The 21,129-nt window shown below is 33.5% G+C and overlaps 1 protein-coding gene across 6 annotated transcripts in view; it reads left to right on the forward strand.

Annotated features, from left to right (window-relative positions):
• RAP1GDS1 (Rap1 GTPase-GDP dissociation stimulator 1) overlaps nt 1-21,129 on the forward strand; it is a 163,478-nt gene that overhangs the window by 107,887 nt on the left and 34,462 nt on the right. For all 6 annotated transcript variants that reach the window (XM_058547544.1, XM_058547542.1, XM_058547543.1 and 3 more), the window contains 2 exons: nt 9,137-9,265; nt 15,589-15,714. In XM_058547544.1, the coding sequence (XP_058403527.1) occupies nt 9,137-9,265; nt 15,589-15,714 (255 nt within the window). The remainder of the gene's footprint in view (nt 1-9,136; nt 9,266-15,588; nt 15,715-21,129) is intronic.

Raw genomic sequence — 21,129 nt, forward strand, 5'->3', positions numbered from 1 at the left:
ATAATTTAACACATTGTTGAGGAATGTATTGGTGGTCATCATTTTTATTTTATTATAAGTAACCATGGTTAATCAATAAATATCTCTTGGAAAACTCTGTAATTAATTGAGTTTAATTTTTTTCTCAATACATTTATGCAAGAGATACAAAATACAGAGAAGGGTCTATTATAACTCTAAAGAAAATTATTAATGATGATAAGCATTAAAGACTAAAGTTACTTGTACGTGAGCTATGCCATAAGAAAGAAAAACAGAGGAAATAAACATGCCATCAAAAAAAGGAAAAATTAGTTTCCTTCTAAAAGGACTAACATAATAAACACATTCTTTACTGGCTTTTTCATGTGACCTATACAATATATATATTATATATATGTATATGTGTATATATATATATCATATATAATATATGTATATATATGATTTTTACAAATAGATCTGATTTTTCTCTAATATGTTAATAACACCCTGTTATTGAAAGATTAATTTTTTTTTTTTGTGGTCCCTGAAATCTCTCTGGGATACCCTCATGATAATTCTCACATTTATTTGCTGCATGAACTTAAGATAACTGAACTGTGGTTGAAGGGAGCCATCTGTGCAATTTAAGAAATGCAACTCATGCATAACAATTAAATTGAAGTATTAAGCCTGGCACTACTTAAATTCAGTTGTTTAAAATAGGCCTGTAAAGTATTTTCTCTACTCTAGTTTAAAGATCACTTAATAGGTGATTATTTTAGCTGCTACTTTCATTTCAACCAATAGCAACAATTTCACAATTCTAATCATACTATTCATTTCCCTAATGAACTCAGTCCAATAACTTGGCTTACTTGATTTTTCTTTATGCTTAAAATAGGAAGAATAGAAATTAATAAGGAGTAATACTGATTAAAAACTAAAAAGCCCTTTGGCCTGAGCTACTTGTTTATCCTTATGTTTTGGTATTACTTTATTACAGGTAAGAAAGAACACTTTCTAGATATTAGATGTTTAGAAAATGATTTGCTTTGCGTGAGTGAGGAACTATTTCCAAAATTTACCTACTATGGGTACAAGCTAATTAACTCCATATATTTCCTAAATACTACAAGCTTTCTGCCTCACTTTAAGGGAAAAAAACACAATATTTAAAATATAAAATTTTATCTTTGCAATTTGTTATCCTTGTTTTTCTTAATTACATTAATTTTCCAATATACTATTTTCAGTGTATTTTCTGTTCATTTTTTTCTCTGTTTATAAAGGCATGAGAGAGATAGTTTTAAGTTCACATCTTTTGAAGTGCAGTTTGTCAAATTAAAGTACTCTAGTGTGTTAAAGTGTGTTAAAAACTTTTATTTTATTATTTATAAAAACAGCTAAGATTTTAGGCTTTTTAAAAAAAATGTTAGAATTCTTTATTTGCTGTTATTCTCTTTGTAAAAAGATTTCGGAATTTTTACTGTTTGTCCAACAGAACTTTCTAGTCAGTTTACTGAAGCAGGTTGCATTCATCAAGTTCTGCTGCAAATGTCATTTTAAACAAATTGTTTTACTGAAGGACAGAGCAGTTACTTGTTCTTGTGGCTCCTGCAAATTCTGCCTATTAAATTTGACCAATTAGCTAGGTTAGCTTTTCATAATCCTCCTAAACAATTACTATAATAATGCTATTATTTGACAGACAGGCTAAGAATTTGGTTTTTAGTAAAGATGTACCAAATGCACGTTTTGGTTTAATTCCGTATGGTGAAGAATTGGTATTAATATTCAGCTTTGACCCTTATAGAATGAACTTCTGAATCTGAAATTGTATCACAAAAAAAATGAAATTATTATTTTTTTGTTAATGATTTAGAGTTTGGCCTTATATTACAGAAATAATACTTTCTTAGCATTGTCAGTTTCTAGATTGTTCCTACGATCATGCTACTAGTGCGTTTAGCATTATGATACTAAATAGATCCCAGTTTTAACTGAGGGCAGTGGGCTAACAATATGTTTGGGTTCTTCATTCTCTAACATGTTTTTCTTTCTTTCTTTACTCTGTGTCTGGATTGAAGATGATTAATCATAGATGTTATTGAATATTGTTTTAGAGGTTTTCCTTATAGTGAAAATTTGAGGTGGCGGAGTTGGCTTTCTGATTTTAACTCAGTGTCACAAGATGTAAAGAATTCCCAAATTGGACTTTTTCTTGAAATACTCATGGCCTGAATGGAATTAAATAACTAAAAATTAAAAACAGCTTCTAACATTTATTTTATGTTATGAGTTCTAAAGAGAATAGGTAATTTAATCTCTATTATTCTGCCTTGATTTAATTTTTACATTTGTATAATTTTTACCATCATTAGTTATTGCCATATTTTAATATTGCAATGTAACTATACATTTACCTTCAACTGACTGATAGAATTTCAACATATGAAGCACAAAGGGGTATTTTCTCTGTGCGTGGAATGCTTACCTATATTTGAAAATGAATATTTAGATAGTAACAGTAAAACTGAAAGACCAGGCCTTGTTTTTATTATTGATGTTCCTACACTAGTTGAAATATGATGGTATCAAGTGTGTGATTATTGACCATGCACAAGTTTGTAGGTGCCAGAAATGACATTGAAGGAAGCATTCAGGTGTTTGGCCTTCCAAGAGCTGAGGCTAAAGCCAGAGATGACTACTGCGTTTTGGCCAAATATTGGTGCATCTTTAATTTAGACTGCTCAAAGTATCCATTCAGAGAGAAACTCAAGGCAGAAAAGTATCATATGTAAATTAACTTGCATAAAAATTTGTAATCCTGTTTTCTAACTACAAGTAAAATTCAGTTAACACCAAACTGCCTATATTTTATTTACTGAAAAAATTTTAAATTAAATATTGCTTAAAAAATGGGTATTGGCTAGAAATCAAAAATCTTTTGGTTATGTAGATGTATCTTGTTAATACAGTTTGTGTGTTGCAAATAACTTTTGTGTAGTTTTAAAGTGTTCTAGTAATATTCTAGAGTAACGCGTAATATTGGGTTTTTTTTTAAAGCCAGTAAATCCTTTTGTAAAACAAAGAATTTTTATGTTTTTAAACACATTTGTTTGTAAGATATACATGTTGTGATGTAAGTTAACCTGGCATTTATCTTAATTTGCCATACAAAAATTTAGGCTTAATTTTATACTTACTGTAGATGTGGCCTTCCAGCAATGCCATATGAGAGCAGAGACTGGATTTATTTGTCCCAGTGAGAGCTATTTAAGCAACAACTGGAAGTAGTCCTCTTCTAAAAACAAAACAAAACAGTTTTAACCTTTAAAAGACCAATTTCTTTTTGAGATGAAAATAGAGAGTTTTCTTTAATAAGAGTAGACATATCTGTAGAAATTTCCTTTGTGGCAGTATTCATTACAACAAGAGTTGATCTGTGGGAAATAGTTTAACCTGGAGTGAGTCTAGGGAAGAAAATTATCTACTAGATTAAGATATAATCACTCTAGATGTCATTGGATTGAGAACAGTAAATGAGTAGGCCTCTTATAAATAATAAAACATTTTTCCTTTCTCGTAATTTTTGCTTTGGAGTTTTTTGTTGTTGCTGTTGTTTTACATTATACTCATTCATGTAACTTTTGTCATTTATCTCTAGAACTTTTACAAAAGGGAAATTTTGCTTTGTAGACATACTTATTTTCAGAACCTAGAAAAAAACTTTTGAATTCTCTTTACCATTTTTTATTGTTAACTTTTAGAAAGCAAGAAATGTGTAAATGAATATTGTTTTAAACCTCCAGTATTGTCAATACTAATGAATCTTGATTTTTTTTTTCCTTTGAAATTTCTATTTGTCATTGAAATGTATAACCTGGGACTTAAATTATAGGGGTAATCTGGGTGCAAAACAGTTAATGCATGTTTTGTGTAAAGAGGGCTTTTAAAATAATTGATTTGAAGTTAATTTTAAAAATAATTGATTTGAAGTTAATTTTAAACACGTCAATATTTTTAGTTTTATATGCTCAACACTAGGTCTGGAATAAAAGTTCTCCACTTTCCTGATCAATCAACAAAAAGATACTGAGTAATAAGTAACTGAAAAGGAAGTCCTTACTTGTACCTGCACATGTGTATGTATAAAGGTTTTAGCCACAAGTCATCCTCTTGGTAATTGTATTTAAGTCAGTTAGTAAACATTTTGGTATTATAATAGAGCTACAACTTGCTTAAACTCACAAGTTCTACTTCACAGATATGTCATTTCTAATTTTTAATTTTTATATCCATTTTTGGAAATGTAGATGTACCATTGGTCAAGGGCAGTTTTCTTTGGTCTTTGTTATGGTCAAATGGTTTTTATACAATTTTTATTAGAACTTCTCAAGATTTACATTTGCTTGTTTTTTATTGTTTCAAGTCTATATAATTCATTTGACTGTAGATAGGGTTTTTATACAAGTCTATAAATAGGAATATTGGACTCTTTATACTATGAATATACATACCATATATACATACTAATGTAGAGACTGTACTTTGAATTGTGAATGTGTCTTATTTTGACACAGTTTCATCGTGTTTACCAATAAGCTTAATAAATTTATAACATTGTCTATAAGGGTATTTTCTTAGGAGTAAGATAAACGTGTTATAATTTTCTTAAGAAACTTATTCTTTTTAGTAATTGATCAGCATAACTTCAATTTAGTTACTGAAATTCTTGGCATACTTTTCTGGACCTATAATCTATCTATACCAATGTTTTAAACATTAAACTTAAAACTCAGGGGGAAAAAGGTTCTTCAACTTGAGATCTTCTCTCCAGATCTCCATTCTTTGGAGTTTCCATGAGTGTGACCTGAAGAACTTGGAACCATTGAAATTCAAATGTAGGTAGGTAAGTGTTCACACCAGCGCATGCGTTGATTGCCTTATATTTCTTTGTATATGCATCTGTATTGCACCCCCTCAGTGCCTTTCTTCCTCTTCCTCCCCATAGATCATGTAGGGCTGTGTCATCTTGATATTATGTAATTTTGTAATTCTGTATCTTGGTCAGTATTTGTCTGTGATGTGTGTCAGGAGCAATATTGAAAAGTCTTCAGACATTTATGACATTGTGCTGTCTAAAGACTGTCTTTCACACATAAGTGTTTGCTGTGTACGGGCCTGGGTTGCATTTTTGTGAATTGTGTTTGTTGAGCTGATAAACATTCCCTTGGAATTGCTGGTATTCATTGAAGGATGCAAAAAGTCTCAGTCTTGCATTGTTTCACTTACTCTCAAATGTATCTAGAGAATGTGAACTATTTCTGGTTCTAAGAATTTCTTCCAGTTAGTTTCTGTTTTAAAAGTCATAGTCCAGATACCATTCGTGATATAGCACGTCAGCTGCTGTCCTTTGAAGTCCATTCACAAGCTTTTTTAGGCAATAAGAAAAAGTGATTAAATGGAATCATTTGCTTTCAGCAATAAGAATTAATACTAATTTATGCCACACAAACAAGACCCCTACTTAACCCCCACAAAAAGACCTATTTATTGATAGCATACTAAGTTGTAACTGAAATAGGCAAACAGGCCCAATCATGGAATATTCTAGGCTTATGAGGGTTTCTACTCAGATAAGCAGAATGAGATGTTCAGGTGCTTAAATAATGTAATTTTGCTCAAAATATCTGAGCACCAAAATCGAGGATTCCTACCAAGCTTTCAATTTTTATTATTTTTTTCCCTGTTATCACATCTGCTAAGCACGTCATTGAATTTTAGAATCTCGTCTCCATGTTTTTTTCCCCATTTCCTATAAAAATTAGGTAATCCTTTGGCAGTGGTTCTTAAACTTTTGGTCTCAGGACTCTTTTACATGTTTAAATATTACTGAAGACCTCAAAGAATGTTTGCCTATATATAGTTATATCTATCAGTATTTACGGTACTAGAAATTAAAATGGAGACAATTTTTTAAATTACTTAGTATTGCATTTTAAAATAATAAAAACCCATTATGTTAACATAACATTTTTATGAAAAATAACTTTCAAAATTAACAAAATTGCTGAGAAGAATTGCATTTTACTGTGTGTATGATGGTGAAGAAGATAATGACTACTAATACAGTTTGGTGCCACTGACTGGGTTCATACTAAAGCCCAGCAATTTTACCCACCATTGTTTTTGCACCATCAGTGCAAATGTCAATACAGTGAAAAAGGCAAATAAAATCTTGGTATTTTTCTGAAAGTAGTTTTGACTTTATGATCCTCTGAAAAGGTTTTGGGGACCCCACTTTGAGAACCATGTTCTAAGATGCCTGTTTATCTTGAAATGAAAATTTGTATCAATCTGTTTGAGTAAAGTCTTTTTCCTCTCCTGGGCCTTCATTATCCAACGAGAACGACTTGGCTGTAATTGGTATGAACAGACTTTAGAGTTATTTGAGTATAATTTTTGTTTTAGTTAGCATCATAGAAGTGGATGTAAAAGAAAGTGCCCATGTGGTCCAAAATGAGTCTGTCCCATGGATGACTATATATTTTTCTCTTGTGTGTGGTATGTGTGTTGTATGTGAGTACACACTTTGGCTCCTGGATAGCTTAAAAACACATTTTCATAATTTTTTTTTTTTTAATTTTTATTTATTTATTTTTCCCCCAAAGCCCCAGTAGATAGTTGTATGTCATAGCTGCACATCCTTCTAGTTGCTGTATGTGGGACGCGGCCTCAGCATGGCCGGAGAAGCGGTGCGTTGGTGCACGCCCGGGATCCGAACCCGGGCTGCCAGCATCGGAGCGCACGCACTTAACCGCTAAGCCACGAGGCCGGCCCAAAAACACATTTTCATGATGCAGCGTGATTTTCATGAATTATGGCAATTCACACCATTAGGCTATGCTACTTTTTCTCCTGGTCTACCACAATTTCAAATATTACTGCTTCAATTTGTATGCCAAGGATTGTATGAAACTCTGCAACATTCCTTAACTTTTTGTCCCTCTTTTCCCTGGAACCAAAATTCATCATATTGTACAAGTGGTCCAAGAAAGTGGTAGAGATGCCACATTAGAAGAGCATGAAGATCGTCTTCTAAGTGGCATTCTCCTGTTGAGTTATCTCCATAAAATCTGTTATTCCTCTGATGTCCCTGGACTGTTGGATTTTTATAGTTTGTACCAACAGTACTGAGGGGGTGTGTGATGCTTACATATATGCAGACATATAGTGGAGTTTGACTCACACTCAATGCATGCGCTAGTGCTCACGCTTACGTACCTGAAATTTAATGATTCAACAGCTCTGCAGTATTTGAAGAGGTAGTCAAAATGAATAAATAAATAAATGAAAGTTTAAAAGACTGCTAAAGAACAAGGATCTGCAGAGGTGATCCAGTAATAAGGAACTCTGTGTACTGGTAAGTAATCAAAATAATTTCTAACTTGGAAAGCTTCTTGGTGCATGATCATTACAAATACTATAACCATAATACAAGATTCTGGCAATATAATACATAGGTATAATACTATACTCTATAGCATAAGTATTTGTCTATAAGATAAGTATTATGAATCATTCATTAATTGCTGAATTGTGTAGGAAAAAAGTCAAAAGCATAAAAACAAGTCATTTAGTTGAATATATCCTTTTTTTATATTTTATTTCTATCTCCTTTTAGAACAGACTTCATAATTTCATTGCAAAATTTGAAATTGTTTTAGACTATTTGAACTCTAAATGTAAACTTCCCTTTTGCTCAGGCCTGTTTTCTATTCTGTTTTGGTAATAGGCCCCTTTCTAGTATAGATGGGCCCCCACAACTGAACCAGATAATGTTTGTAATTACCCACGCATCAGTTTTCAGGGCCGGTAGGCTCAATTGGCTGTCTCTTCATACTTCACTCTAAAAGCAGGAAAAATTAACTACAAAGACCACCAGGCAAGTAATCCACTGGCACATGAGACAGCTCAACCCTGTCTTTCTGTTCTTTTTTGATAATCACCTGACCAACCCCTTATCTATAGTTTAAGAACTCTGAAGAGTGATAGATTAGTAGGCAAACTCTGTCAAGGGAAGCGTGCTATGAGGAGAATGTGTTTTGTAAGAAACAGATTTTTATCTTTAGATTTGCGATAGGTAACTTGAAAGAATTTAGAGAAAATTATTAGCTTGAAATGGCATATAAGTTTTTAAAAAGAAAAAAAAATTTTGAAAGCATTCCTCTTTCTATGGCTGAACCAGTTATTACAGTGATAGTGTTTGCATAGGCATGTGAGTGTTCATGTCTTTCTTCTTAGCTTATTCTAAGAGGCAGTACTTTTGGTTTTCATTTTGATTTATTTACCTTCAACTTTGCTACAGGTATTTGATTATTGTTCATGAAGAGCCGTTGTGGAAATCCAAGGCATATGAAATACCTTAAAACCAAGTAGTTTCTTAGAAAATGAAGGCAAACAATGATGACAAAGCCGTATTGACTTCATTCTCTTCACCTCTCAAGCCAAATTTTCCTTTCTTTACCAAGATGATTGTCACTATTACTAAATAAAACTTTGAAAAGAAAAATATTTTAAGTAACTCATTTTTTCCTTGTGAAAACTACTTTCCTTTCTAGCAGTCATCGAAGAACACTGCTGCAGATAATCAAAGAATAATCTTTGTGTATTATATACTTTAAACTCTTTATTATGGAGCAACTGTTTTTAAGGGGTTCTAAGATTTTTGTCTTCTCTCTTGGTCTTTATTAAACTTGCTTTTTTTTCTTAGTGCTTTTCAGGTACTCTGATTTTCTGTAATGCAAATGTTACTTTGTCTTACCTTCTCACTTAAAAACCAATGCTAATGTTCAATTGTTTATACATCTTTAAAGCCTGCTCTGTAAAGGTATAAGACCCTATTTTTTTAAGAACACTAATGATTTGACATATTATTTGAATTATTTTCATTTCTAAATTTCTTGATGATTGAAAAGATTCAAACCTCAACTCTTCTGAACTAAATGTCTTAAAAATTTTCAAGACAGTTATATGAATGGACTTAGTCTTGCTTTACTGTAGTTAAAATAGTATTGAATTTTTAATAGGAAGAATAAGAGGTGTTTTCTTCTTAGTAATATCCATTTGATACATAAACACTTTTTTTGTTTGTTTGTTTTTTTTACAGATTCCCTTCAAGCTCAGCTTATCAATATGGGTGTTATTCCTACCTTAGTGAAATTACTGGGTATCCACTGCCAAAATGCAGCTCTTACAGAAATGTGTCTTGTTGCATTTGGCAATTTAGCAGAGCTTGGTAAGTCCTATTCATGAACCACAAATGTAATTAACTTATTAATGTACTTAAAATAAATTTTCCCTTAGATGTTAATAACCTGGAAATGCATTTAGATTATATTAGTTTGTTTTTTTTAAAGCATTGTAGACATTTGCTTCAATATTAAAGTAGATCCAATTATATCTTATTATTGTATTGTTTATCATTTGAGCTACTTTTGCTTCCCTAATTGTTTCATGTATTCAGATTTAAAGTTTACACTTATATATTATTTAATAGAGTTGAATATTTAAAATGATCTCCACTTGACTTTAGTATTCTTACATGAGGGATGGTCTGAAAATCAAATATTGTATTTCTAGGGAAAAAATAAAAGACTTCATAATTTATTACATTTTGTATAAATTATTTGGTTATCAAGTAAAAAGGAATCTAACAGACCAAGGTTCTTCCACCTCTTTTTACAAAATGCCTAAAAATGATAGAGGACTTTTTCATAAGAATGTATTTATAACAGCATTAGAAAAAAATATGCGAAATCCTTGAGAATCAGAAGGTAGACAGAAACAGACTAATGCTGGAAACATAGCCCAGACATAACAGAGAAGAAGATTGATGACCCCAGCACCCCATCTCTCTTCCCTGTTTTATTTTTCTCTATATCATGTATAGTACCCTTTCTTCTTTCTCTCCTTCTTTCCTATGATTCTTAATAGAAAGTTACAACACTTGGGCTAAATCTACCCCACGACCGTGTTCATAATAAATTATTTATTATGAGGGCAGTGAAACCAAATGATGTTTTGTCATAGCTAAATATAATAGCTACAACAAATAAATAAATAAATTCTATTAATTATCCCCATTTTATAAATAAATAAACAGAAGCACCAGGACTCTAACCTTAGATTTTCTGACTGAAAGCTCATGTCCTTATGTACATTAAAACCTTGATTTCAGTACTTTACTTTTGCTTTGACTTCAAGTTAAGGGAATAGGGATTATTTATCGAGTTAGTTTTGAAAAGTCATTCTTATTCACTAGATCATCTCCTGGTATTTGTGAATGTTTCTTGTCTCATCTCCTCTTTTGCTTTTCTTCTTTTTAATACTGTTAACTATTATTTCCACCATTGAAGTAAGACCAGGAATGAAAGAACATTCATTTACTGTTTCACAAGTTATTATTTTCCATTATTAAAATAGAATTTGGAGCTTGTGTTTATTGTAGTTTGTAGAAATAAAACAAATCATGTTATATAATCCCTGATAATATCGTAATCTTTGTAACAGAAACATAAATGCTATTTAGTATGAGTTGCCTGCATTAAGGTATCTGGATTTGTTTTGGAGATTGCGTAGACCACCTCAGATCAACCTCGACTCCCTGAGCTATATTAAAATATGGATATATACCCAATTTAGTTCAACCCAATTTTTTACTCTCTTCCAAGCTGTTACTGCCCTTACCCCATTTGGAGGAAAAAAAGATAAAAGAAAAATATTTCTTTATTTACTAAGACTTCTAGAGTTTATATCATGAGTTTTTTATGCCCACATAATAGCTAGGTTATACATAAACACTGAAATAGAACATGTATGCCCCAGGATTTTTTCTATTTTTCTTTTTTCAGTGTTGGCTTTAAACTTTTTCTCTTTTCAATGTTGGCTTTATTGCCCATGAGTTAACAAATTACATAGTATTATTTTTATTGACACAGGTAAATATCAAGTTCATATCACACACTTCTGAATATGGCATATTACTAAATGCTAGAGTTACTTTTTGTCAAAGTTTTTTAATAAAAATGTTAAATAGGAATTCTGTGGTTTTGCTCACTAAAGACATATAATAGCTTAAAGGCAAGAGATAAAATAATTTAACAAGTGCAGTCTATTTCAGAATTGGGGGCAGAAAAGGAAAATGCAGCTCCACCTTTTTGTTTTGTTGTTCTCTCTGAATCCTAGTTTATGTGCCCACATAATTTTTCTACATTCACAATTTTAGCATGAATACAATTTTAAAGTTTGCATTCTTATTTAACATTATGGTTTAAGTAGAAGGGGATTTTCCACCTTTGTATTTGGCTCCAAAATCTTTTATAAGTAAAATTTTCCAAAAACAGATTGAGTAAAAGTAGATATACCTGATGCTGAGAACCCCAATGTTGTTAGTCCGTTTGTCCTTTAGAACACAGACTTAAAGATACTTACATTGTGGTTTCCCTACAAAAGGGCCATCTGACCACCCCACAGGGAATCTTGGCAGTCAGCAAGACCTGTCATGCTCATAGCTTCTAATCAGTTTTTCAATCCCAATTCTTAATCAATGCCGGACAACCAGAGAGGTGAGGACAGCCTCTAACGTGGAAGATAATGAAATAAAGAAATAGGAAAAAGCAACTTGGAGGAAATAGAAACTATGCAGGATGGGGAAAAAAATTAATATCCTCAGATAAATGAGAAAAAAATACTATAAGCACAAAACTATAACAAGATGCTATTTTTAAAGAAAAGGAACAATAAAAAAGCTTGAACATTAAAAACACAATAGCTAAAATGAAAGACAGTAAAATGTTTGGAGAAATATTTGCAGAAGTGAAACAAAAAACAAGGAAGTGGAAAATAGAAGAGAAAGTATAGCTAGAGGATCAGACCAAGAAGTCTAGAAAGAGATAAACAGGAGGAAGTTGCCAAATAACTTAAGTATCACAGAACTAAAATACATAATTTTCTAGATTGAAGGGTCTGTCAAATGCCTAGCCTAATGGATAAAAATAGACCCAGACCATAACATATCAGTGTGAAATTTTAGAATAATGAGGACAAAGAGAACATCTTACAAACTTCCAGAGAGAAAGAGAAAAAATTACGTAAAAACGATTGTGAATCAGTGGACATCCGATGTCTCACAACAACACTGGCAGCCAGAGAAAAATGGAGTATTGCCTTCAAAAATCTGAGGGAAATTATTTCCAATATAGAATTGTATACCCAAACTACCAATCAAGTGTGAAGTTACAATCAAACATGAAAGTCTCAGAAAATTGCTATCCTACATACCTTTCCTCTGGAAGCCACTGGAAGATGTGTTCTGCCAAAACAAGGGATTTAAATTAAGAAAGAAGACTATATAGAAATCAGGAAACAAGAGATCTAACAGGAAAACAGGAATTCCTAGTAGTGTGGTGACATGAGAGCCACAAATGGTCTATTTTCAAAGAGCAACCAGTCCAGATTGGAGTGAGTCAGAAGGCTCTTGGAGTCGAGGTTGGGGAACTTCTTATAGGAGATGAAATTGATGGAATACCTAAAAGGAATAAGCTTATTAAGAGAAGATTAGGCAACTCGTGGCAATCTTGCAGTTGAATTAATAAGTACATAGAAAACTAAACAAATGAGGACGAATAATTCCACGGAAAATGAAATAGTATATTTGAAACACTAATTATTGATACAACCAAAATTACAGTGTACCTACACTAAGAAGATGGAGGGTGTGGTGGAGACAAGAGAAAAAGAAACTAAGCTCATCTTTCATAGTGGAGAGTCAGTCAAAAATACCTAACACTAAAAAATTAAAAAGTGGCAAAACAAATGTGTCATTTAAAAATATGGAGGTAAATACCCATAAATTAGCTAAAAGAGCTTTACGTGCTTGCTTCTGAGGAAGGAGAAATGAGGGAGGAGGACTGGATTCTGCTGGTAATATAAGTATTAGGACTAACTAACTTATGTATAATTTTGGTAAGAATAAACCCTTAGAAAATGAAGCTTCTTGCTAAAGGGCTGTTAAGGATCCATGGCATTTAATTCAAATATAATGTCCAAATCATATTTCATGCTGTCTTTTCTCTGTATCCACCTGCAGAATAAGTACAGATTTTGTTCTTTAATTCCCGTAGTAATCATAGAGCCTTGTTTCCTTGTGCTGGCAGGTGGCCTGAATTACTTAGCGGCAGTAATTTGGTTTCAGTTTAGTAAGTGCTTGGAGTAATAGAATATGGATTGGAAAAAAGAGTGCTAACACTATTATTTTTAAAAAAGAGTAAGAGCACATAACTAGATAAGTGATGATGTCTATCTGCCTCACCTATGATTTTATGTTTCTGAAATTCGTTCCATTCGAAGAATTTTCTGAAGCAGAGGAGCAACTAACAATGTTCAGGAGTTAAATCATCCCTATTTAAATCAAACTAACCTCCTTTTAGGGTGAGGTGTGCTGACATTTGTAGAATATGATCTCTGAGGGTTTAGGTAGCTTATTGAGAAAGACGCTTCACCCCTATTCCGTTTTAGGCACTAAGGAATCGTACTTATGAGTCTTGAAGTGGATTTTCATCATTTTGGCATAGATCTGGTGCGTGTGCCAAAAGCAGTGTAACAGTAGAGTGAATCGAAACTGTATTAAGCCATATTAAGATTTGTGTTTCTCCTTTCTAAGTTTGAATTTGCAGTATTTTTTATGTTGACAAGAGATTTACCAGGAACTGGAGACTAGAACCTAACTCTTGTATTCATTTACTTATTCATTGTCACATATCCATTCAGTCAGTAAATTTCTTTTGAACACCTGCTATCTACTGGGCACTATACTGTACACTCTGCTTGGCTTATGGTTGTTAAAATAATATACACTGGCCCTGCCCTCAAGGAGCTTATAATTTAGTGAGTGAGATGGAAATAAATGTTTTAAATGAATTTACAAGTAAATAAGCATATAATTATAAATTAGGATAATTGCTAGTATGAGAAATTAATGGAATGAGGTGAGGGACTAATTTAATTAGAAGCATAGACTCTAGGTGGGAAAGAGCATTTTCAGACAGTCAAGATTTCAAAATATTTACCTCCTATATACAGTATATAGTAGCTTTCTCAGGAAGCTGCTAGAGGAGTCTTCCACCAAAACAAAATAAGCAAAGGCAAAAGAACATCGATAATAGAGTATCTAGTACAGGAAGGAGAAGAAAGTATCCATCAAGATAATGATAAAGAGAAATTCCAGGATGTCAGCTGTGCCCCTAAAACAGAGAGAGTAACAAATCTAGATTGGGTTTGGTCACAATTTTCTGAGAGAAACTTCTAGATAAATTAATAGAATATCTGATGCAAGCAAAGAAATTGAGAAAACAAACGGAGAGAAATAGAATGGATTTCGGATGTATTTTGGAGGTAGAATGGTAGACCTTAGCAGTTCATTGGATGTAGAGTTGAGTGAGAACAAGCGAGCAATGACTCCCAGGTTTCTGCCTGCATAAATGGGTAGATGGAGTGTTCATTTACCAAGTTAAGGAAGTCTAGAGGAAGAAGAGATTTCAGAGTAATATCAAAAGTCCATTTTAGACATTAGGTTTGGATGCTAGAGAGATATTCAAATGGAGATGTCAAATGGCCAGTTATATATGTAGCCTGAAGTCCAGAAGAGGGCTAGAGATATAATTGTATAAGTATCAACATATAGGTGCTGTTTTGATGCTATGAAAGAGAATTAGATTGCCTAGGGTGACAGTAAGGACAAAAAGGTAAGAAAACAAAGGATGAAGTGCCAAGGAACTGAAATTTATAGAGGTCTGGTGGAAGAGGAGGAGCAAACAAAGGAGACTGCAAGGTGTAGAAGGGGCCAAGACTAGTTTGAAGTGGGTTTAGGAAGGCATGTGAGTTGAGAAAGTAGAGACAGTGTATGTAGATATCAAGAAACTTGTTTGTGAAAGTGAACAGAGATTGGATCGTAGTTGAAGAAAAGTAGAGTAGAGGGAAGGTGTTGGTTGTTAATAATTACTTTTTTATTTGAGAAATATTAAAGCATATTTAAATGCTGATGGTGAGGATCTAGAGTGAAGAGGAGATGGTGGAGATGCTGAAGAGGCAAGAAAAATGAGACCCCAAGTGCATGTGAAGAATTCATCTGTAATATTAGGCATGTCAGGACCAGTGCAAAAGCATACCACTTTAATGGTATAAAGATAAGATGATAAATCACCTTTAATTCAGCCATGTAAAATGCAGTCTATTATGAGTAATTTTTCTTCTTTGACTAAAAACCTTGAAACTATGAATTTATAACTTAGTAATTTTATTGTTGCTATGGTTACCTATATGTTATGCTAGTGAACTTTTTTTTATAGCCTTGAATATAATTGGATCAGAACATTTTCTTTAAAGCCTTAGACATTTTTCCTTTTCAGGGGCATTAAAAAATGGATTTGATTGTTCCTGCATTGAAAAGTGTTTCTATTTATCAGGAATGGTACAAAATGACCAAGTATTGAAAGTAATAGAAAACAATTTCTGGGTTTAACTTTGTTTGCTTACTCCAGATTTTCCTCGTTTTTTTTGCAGAGTCAAGTAAAGAACAGTTTGCTGGTACAAATATTGCTGAAGAGCTGGTAAAACTCTTCAAGAAACAAATAGAACATGATAAGAGGGAAATGATTTTTGAAGTTCTTGCTCCATTGGCAGAAAATGGTGAGAAAATAAATGCACCTCTTGATTTTTGATCATGTAGGCTTTTTCCAGTTTTTTCTAATATTGTTTAATTGCCAGCTGTTTAACTCAAAACGCTTCTTTGTTTTATTAATGATGTGAAAAGTTTTATTTTGGCTATCTCTAATTTCAGCTACATTGTCTACTCCATAACTGTATGTACCTTGGCCAAAGCTATTTTCCAAGTTCCTTTGATTTTAAAATCTTGGCAAAGATGGTTCTGTAGCTTGTACATTTCTTCCGCCAGACTGGAAAAGGCAGCGGAGATGCTGAACTCCACTTAGGTACCCTTTCAGGGCAAAGGGGGTAAAAGTTGGAGTCCCAGCCCTGCCAACAGTGTGGACACTGGTAAACTACACCTATCTTTGGGCAAAAAATCTTAAGGGATATACCCTAGGAATAAGAGTGAACCAGAGTAAACAAACCATCCCATATAAATAATTTTTCAAATACAGTGTCTAGCACATAATCAAAGAGGACTAGACACGTGAGGAGACAAGACGTTGTAAGCAAGAACCAGCACAAAGAACAGGCAGCAGCAGCAAATCTCCAGATACTGGAAATATTAGACATTGATTCCCAACAGGTATGCTTATTATGTTCAAAGAATTAAAATTAAAAGCAAGCTTGCAAAATTTAGAAGGAAACTAGAAACTATAAAGAGTAACATAGCAGATTTGAAAAAGAAATAATTGGAAATTCCTGAATTGAAAAATACAACCAAAATTAGGCAGATTAAATATAGTTGAATTAGAGAACCAGTGAACTGAAAGATAGATTGGAAGGAAATCCAGAATGAAGTGTAAAGAACCAATATGCATAAAAAAGAAGAAGAGGTACAGGGGATAAAATGAGAAGCTCTGATACACGTTTTTTGGAGTCCCAGGAAGGGTGGGGGCTAGGGAGGGCTAAGGCAATATTTAGAGAAATTTTGGCAGAGAATTTACCAGAAATTATGAAAAATATCAAAGATTCAGGAATCCAAATGAATCTAAAACATTATAAAAAGAAATCTACATCTAGATAACATCATATTGAAATTGCAGAAAGTCAATGACAAAAATTTTAAAAGTAGCCACGAAAAAAATAAACTATGTTAAAAAGGGCAACAGTCTGACTGAAAGCTATCTTCTCAAGAGCAACAGTGAAAGCCAGAACAGTGAAACAACATCTTCTATGTGCTGAAAGAAAATATATGCCAACCTAGAATTCCAAACCTAGTGAAAATACCCTTCAAAACTCAAGGCAAAATAAAGATATTTTTGGATTAAAAACTGAGAAAGTTCACCACCAATATACCCTCACTAAAGGAAATTATAAAGGGTGTTGGTGAAATAGAAGGAAAATGATTGCAGGAGGAAGGTTATAGATTCAAGGGAGAACAAAAACAGAAAGAAAAAAACCCAGCTAATATGTAGGTAAATCTTATGAACGTTGAAAATATAAATAATAAAAGCAATTTATTGTGAAGTTTAAAGTGTATATGTATATAATTTAAAATATACCACAAAATGAGTATAGAAGTCTGGAGGAAGGTAAAAGGAATTAAAAAGTCCCAAATCCCTTGTATGATCGGAAAGAAAGTACTGTTGGATTCTGATTATTCAATAATTTCAACTTTTAAGGTGACTACTAAAATAATTTTTAAAAACAATGTGTAACTACCAAACTAATGAAAGGATTTATTAAAAGATTTTTTTTTAAATACCCCATCAATCCAAAATAACAGAAGAGAGAAAAGAAAGGGGAACATGGAACAGGAGGTACAAATAGGGCATAAAAAATATGCTAGATTTATGACACAGTATTTCAGTAATTACATTAAATTTGTGTGACCTAAATGCTTAAATTAAAAGACCAAGTTTTGACTGAATTTTAAAGAAACAAATATACTTAAGACAAGTAAAACTTCTTAAATATAAGGAGATTTAAAAGGTTGAGAATAAGAAAATTGGAAAAATATACCATTCAAACTTAAAGAAGGCTGAGGTAGTTATATTAATATCAGATAAAATAGACTTTAAGATTAAAAGACTTGCTAGAGATAAAGAAGTTGACTTTTTGGTGATGAAAAGTCTACTTCAGCTGGAAGCTATAAAAATTATACATTACCCCAAAACATATGAAGCAAAAATATTCAGAACTATGAGGAGAAATAGACGAATGCGCAAAAATCTTGGGCGATTTTAATACCTCTTTCAGTAATTTATAGAACAAGCAGATTGAAAAACAATAGAGATAAAGAAAATGTGAACGTGATTAAGAAAACTGATTTAATGGATGTATTTTAGAACACTGCATCCAGCTTCAGAGCCTTTTCTTTTGAAGTACACCTGAAACATTTAAAAACATATACTTACCATGAAAAAAGTTTCGATAAATTTCAAAGGATTACAGTCTTAGTGTATGTTCTCTGACCTAAGTATTTTATCTAGTAACTGATAATAAAAAGATAACTAGGAAATCCCTATTTGTTTCAATATTAGGAAATACACTTCCAATACCTCAGAGGTCAAAGAAGAATCATAATGGAAATTAGAATTTTTTCTAATAATTAAAATAAAAATACTATGTCTCAAATCTTTGTGATGTGGGTAAAGCCATACTTAGAGGGAATTTTTTGCTCTAAATGAAATATTAGATAAAGAAGAAAAGCTAAAATCAGTTCAGTATTCATCTCAGGAATTGAGGGAGTGGAAACATAAACTCAAAGAAGGAAGGAAATATAAAGAGCTGAAATTAATAAAATATGTAACGTAATACAAGCATATAATTGCCAATATTGAGTCTGAAAAGACTTAACTGATAAATCCCAAGTAAGATTAATCAGGAAAAAAGGAGAAGGCATAAACAAGGCAAATCAAGAATGCAAAAGGAGATTTCACTACAGATCTTATTAAGAGAATGTTATGAACAATTTGATCCCAGTACATTTTAACATTTTTATTTATTGATTGATTGTTCCCCCAAAGCCTCAGTAGATAGCTGTATGTCATAGCTGCACATCCTTCTAGTTGCTGCATGTGGGACGCGGCCTCAGCATGGCCGGAGAAGTGGTGCGTCGGTGCGCGCCTGGGATCCAAACCCTGGCCGCCAGCAGCAGAGCGCGTGTACTTAGCCACTAAGCCACGGGGCCGGCCCAATCCCAATACATTTTAAAGTATAGGTAGCACAAGAAGAAATAGAAAAGCTGAGTAATCTTATCTTAAATTCTTCCAGAGAATAGGAAAAACAAATATACTCACCAATTTATTTTATGAGGCTAATATAACCTTTATACCAAATGCCAACAAAGACAATACAGTCGTGCACCGTGTAGTGATGTTTTGGTCAATGATGAACCACATATATGATAGTGGTCCCGTAAGATTATAATGGAGTTGAAAAATTCCTATCATCTAGTGATGTTGTAACCGTCATAGCACGGCGCATTACTCATATGTTTGTCGTGATGCTGATGTAAACAAACCTACTGCACTGCCATTCATATAAAAGTATAGCACATACAATTATGTACAGTATGTAATACTTGATAATAAACGACTGTGTTACTGGTTTATGTATTTGCTGTACTATACTTTTTATCCTTACTTTAGAGTCTACTCTTTCTACTTATTAAAAAAAAGTTCACTGTTAAACAGTATGCCGTGTTACACCAGCAGCAGCCTCATACATCCCATGTTTACCGCGTCTTTTGATTGCATCATTTTCTCTTGTGCTTGATTTAATCTTGTGTTGTTTTGTTCATTGTGGCCCCTAAGCATATAAAATCCACTGCTAATGTTGCCAGTAAGAGGCCACATTGAGTGACTGACCTGGAAATGAAATTAAAAGTGATTAAGGACTACAAAGGTGGTAAATCAGTGATGGCTGTTGCTGGTTAGTCGGTCATGTCCCATTGCACCATAGCTATAATCTTGAAGAACAAGAACAAAGTGATGGAAGCTTCATTGAAGGCAATGAGACTAACAAAAATTCGAGAAGGGTCTATATCAGACATGGAGAAACTTCTAATGACCTGGATTGAAGACCAGATACGGAAGTGTATCCCTTTCAGCAACATGACAGTGACCGCCAAAGCAAAAAGTTTGCTTGTGATGTTGAAAGAAAAGGCTGGACCCAACTACCGTGTTGAATTTACTGCTAGCTCTGGGTGGTTTAAATGATTTAAGAATTGTTATTCATTACATAATGTGAAAGTGAGTAGTGAGTCTGTGAGCGCTGATGTGAAGGCAGCTCAAGAATTTTTGGAAACTCTAGATAAGCTGATTGTGGAGGAAAATTACTTGCCAGAGCAAATATTCAATATGGATGAAACTTACCTGTTCTGAAAACAGATGTCTGAAAGGACTTTCATCCATAAGGAGGCCAAGTCAATGCCAGGTTTCAAAGCTTTTAAGGACAGGATAACAGTCTTGCTTGTGGGGCAGTGTCTCAGGGTACAAATTGAAACCCTTTGTGGTCTGACATAATGAGAACCCCAGGGCCTTCAAGCATATCAGTAAGCACACACTGCCGGTGTCTACAGGAGCAATAAGAAGTCATGGATGATGGGGTTGGCCCCGTGGCTTAGCAGTTAAGTGCGCACGCTCCGCTACTGGCAGCCCGGGGTTCGGATCCTGGGTGCATACCGACGCACTGCTTCTCCGGCCATGCTGAGGCCGCATCCCACATACAGCAACTAGAATGTGCAACTGTGACATACAACTATCTACTGGGGCTTTGGGGGTAAAAAAAAGAAGAAGAGGAGGATTGGCAATAGATGTTAGCTCACAGCTGCTCTTCCTCAGCAAAAAGAGGAGGATTAGCATGGATGTTAGCTCAGGACTGATCTTCCTCACAAAGAAAAAAACAAAAAAAGAACTCATGGATGACCTAGCTCATCTTCTAAGATGCCCTTCTGAATTGCTATGCCAGAGAAATGGAGAAGTACTGTATGGAGAATAATATACCTTTCAAGATTTTTCTTATTGTTGATAATGCTCCTGGACATCCTTCTTTTATTGGTGATCTTCTTCCCAATATCAAAGCTGTGTGTCTCCCTCTAAATCTAAATATCACCTCTTTGATCCAACCAATGGGTCAAGGAGTTATAGCAGCTTTTAAGGCATACTACCTGAAGAGGACCTTTGCCCAGGTTATTGCTACAACTGAGGAAGACACTGATGAAATTCTAGAAGGATTACAACATCTCTGACTGCATCAAGAGCCTTGCTTGGGCTTCGGGTGATGTGAACAAAGAGTGTATGAATGGCATCTGGAAGAAGACACTCAAGAAGTTCGTCCATGAATTCAAACGATTTGCCAAGGTCGAGGAGGTTGCAGAAATAAACAGGCTGTGATTGAGATGGCAAACAACTTTAACCTGGATGTGGCTGAGGATGACATTGAGGAGCT

Source organism: Diceros bicornis, chromosome 8 (assembly GCF_020826845.1).
Source record: "Diceros bicornis minor isolate mBicDic1 chromosome 8, mDicBic1.mat.cur, whole genome shotgun sequence".
In the NCBI taxonomy this organism is placed as follows: domain Eukaryota; kingdom Metazoa; phylum Chordata; class Mammalia; order Perissodactyla; family Rhinocerotidae; genus Diceros; species Diceros bicornis.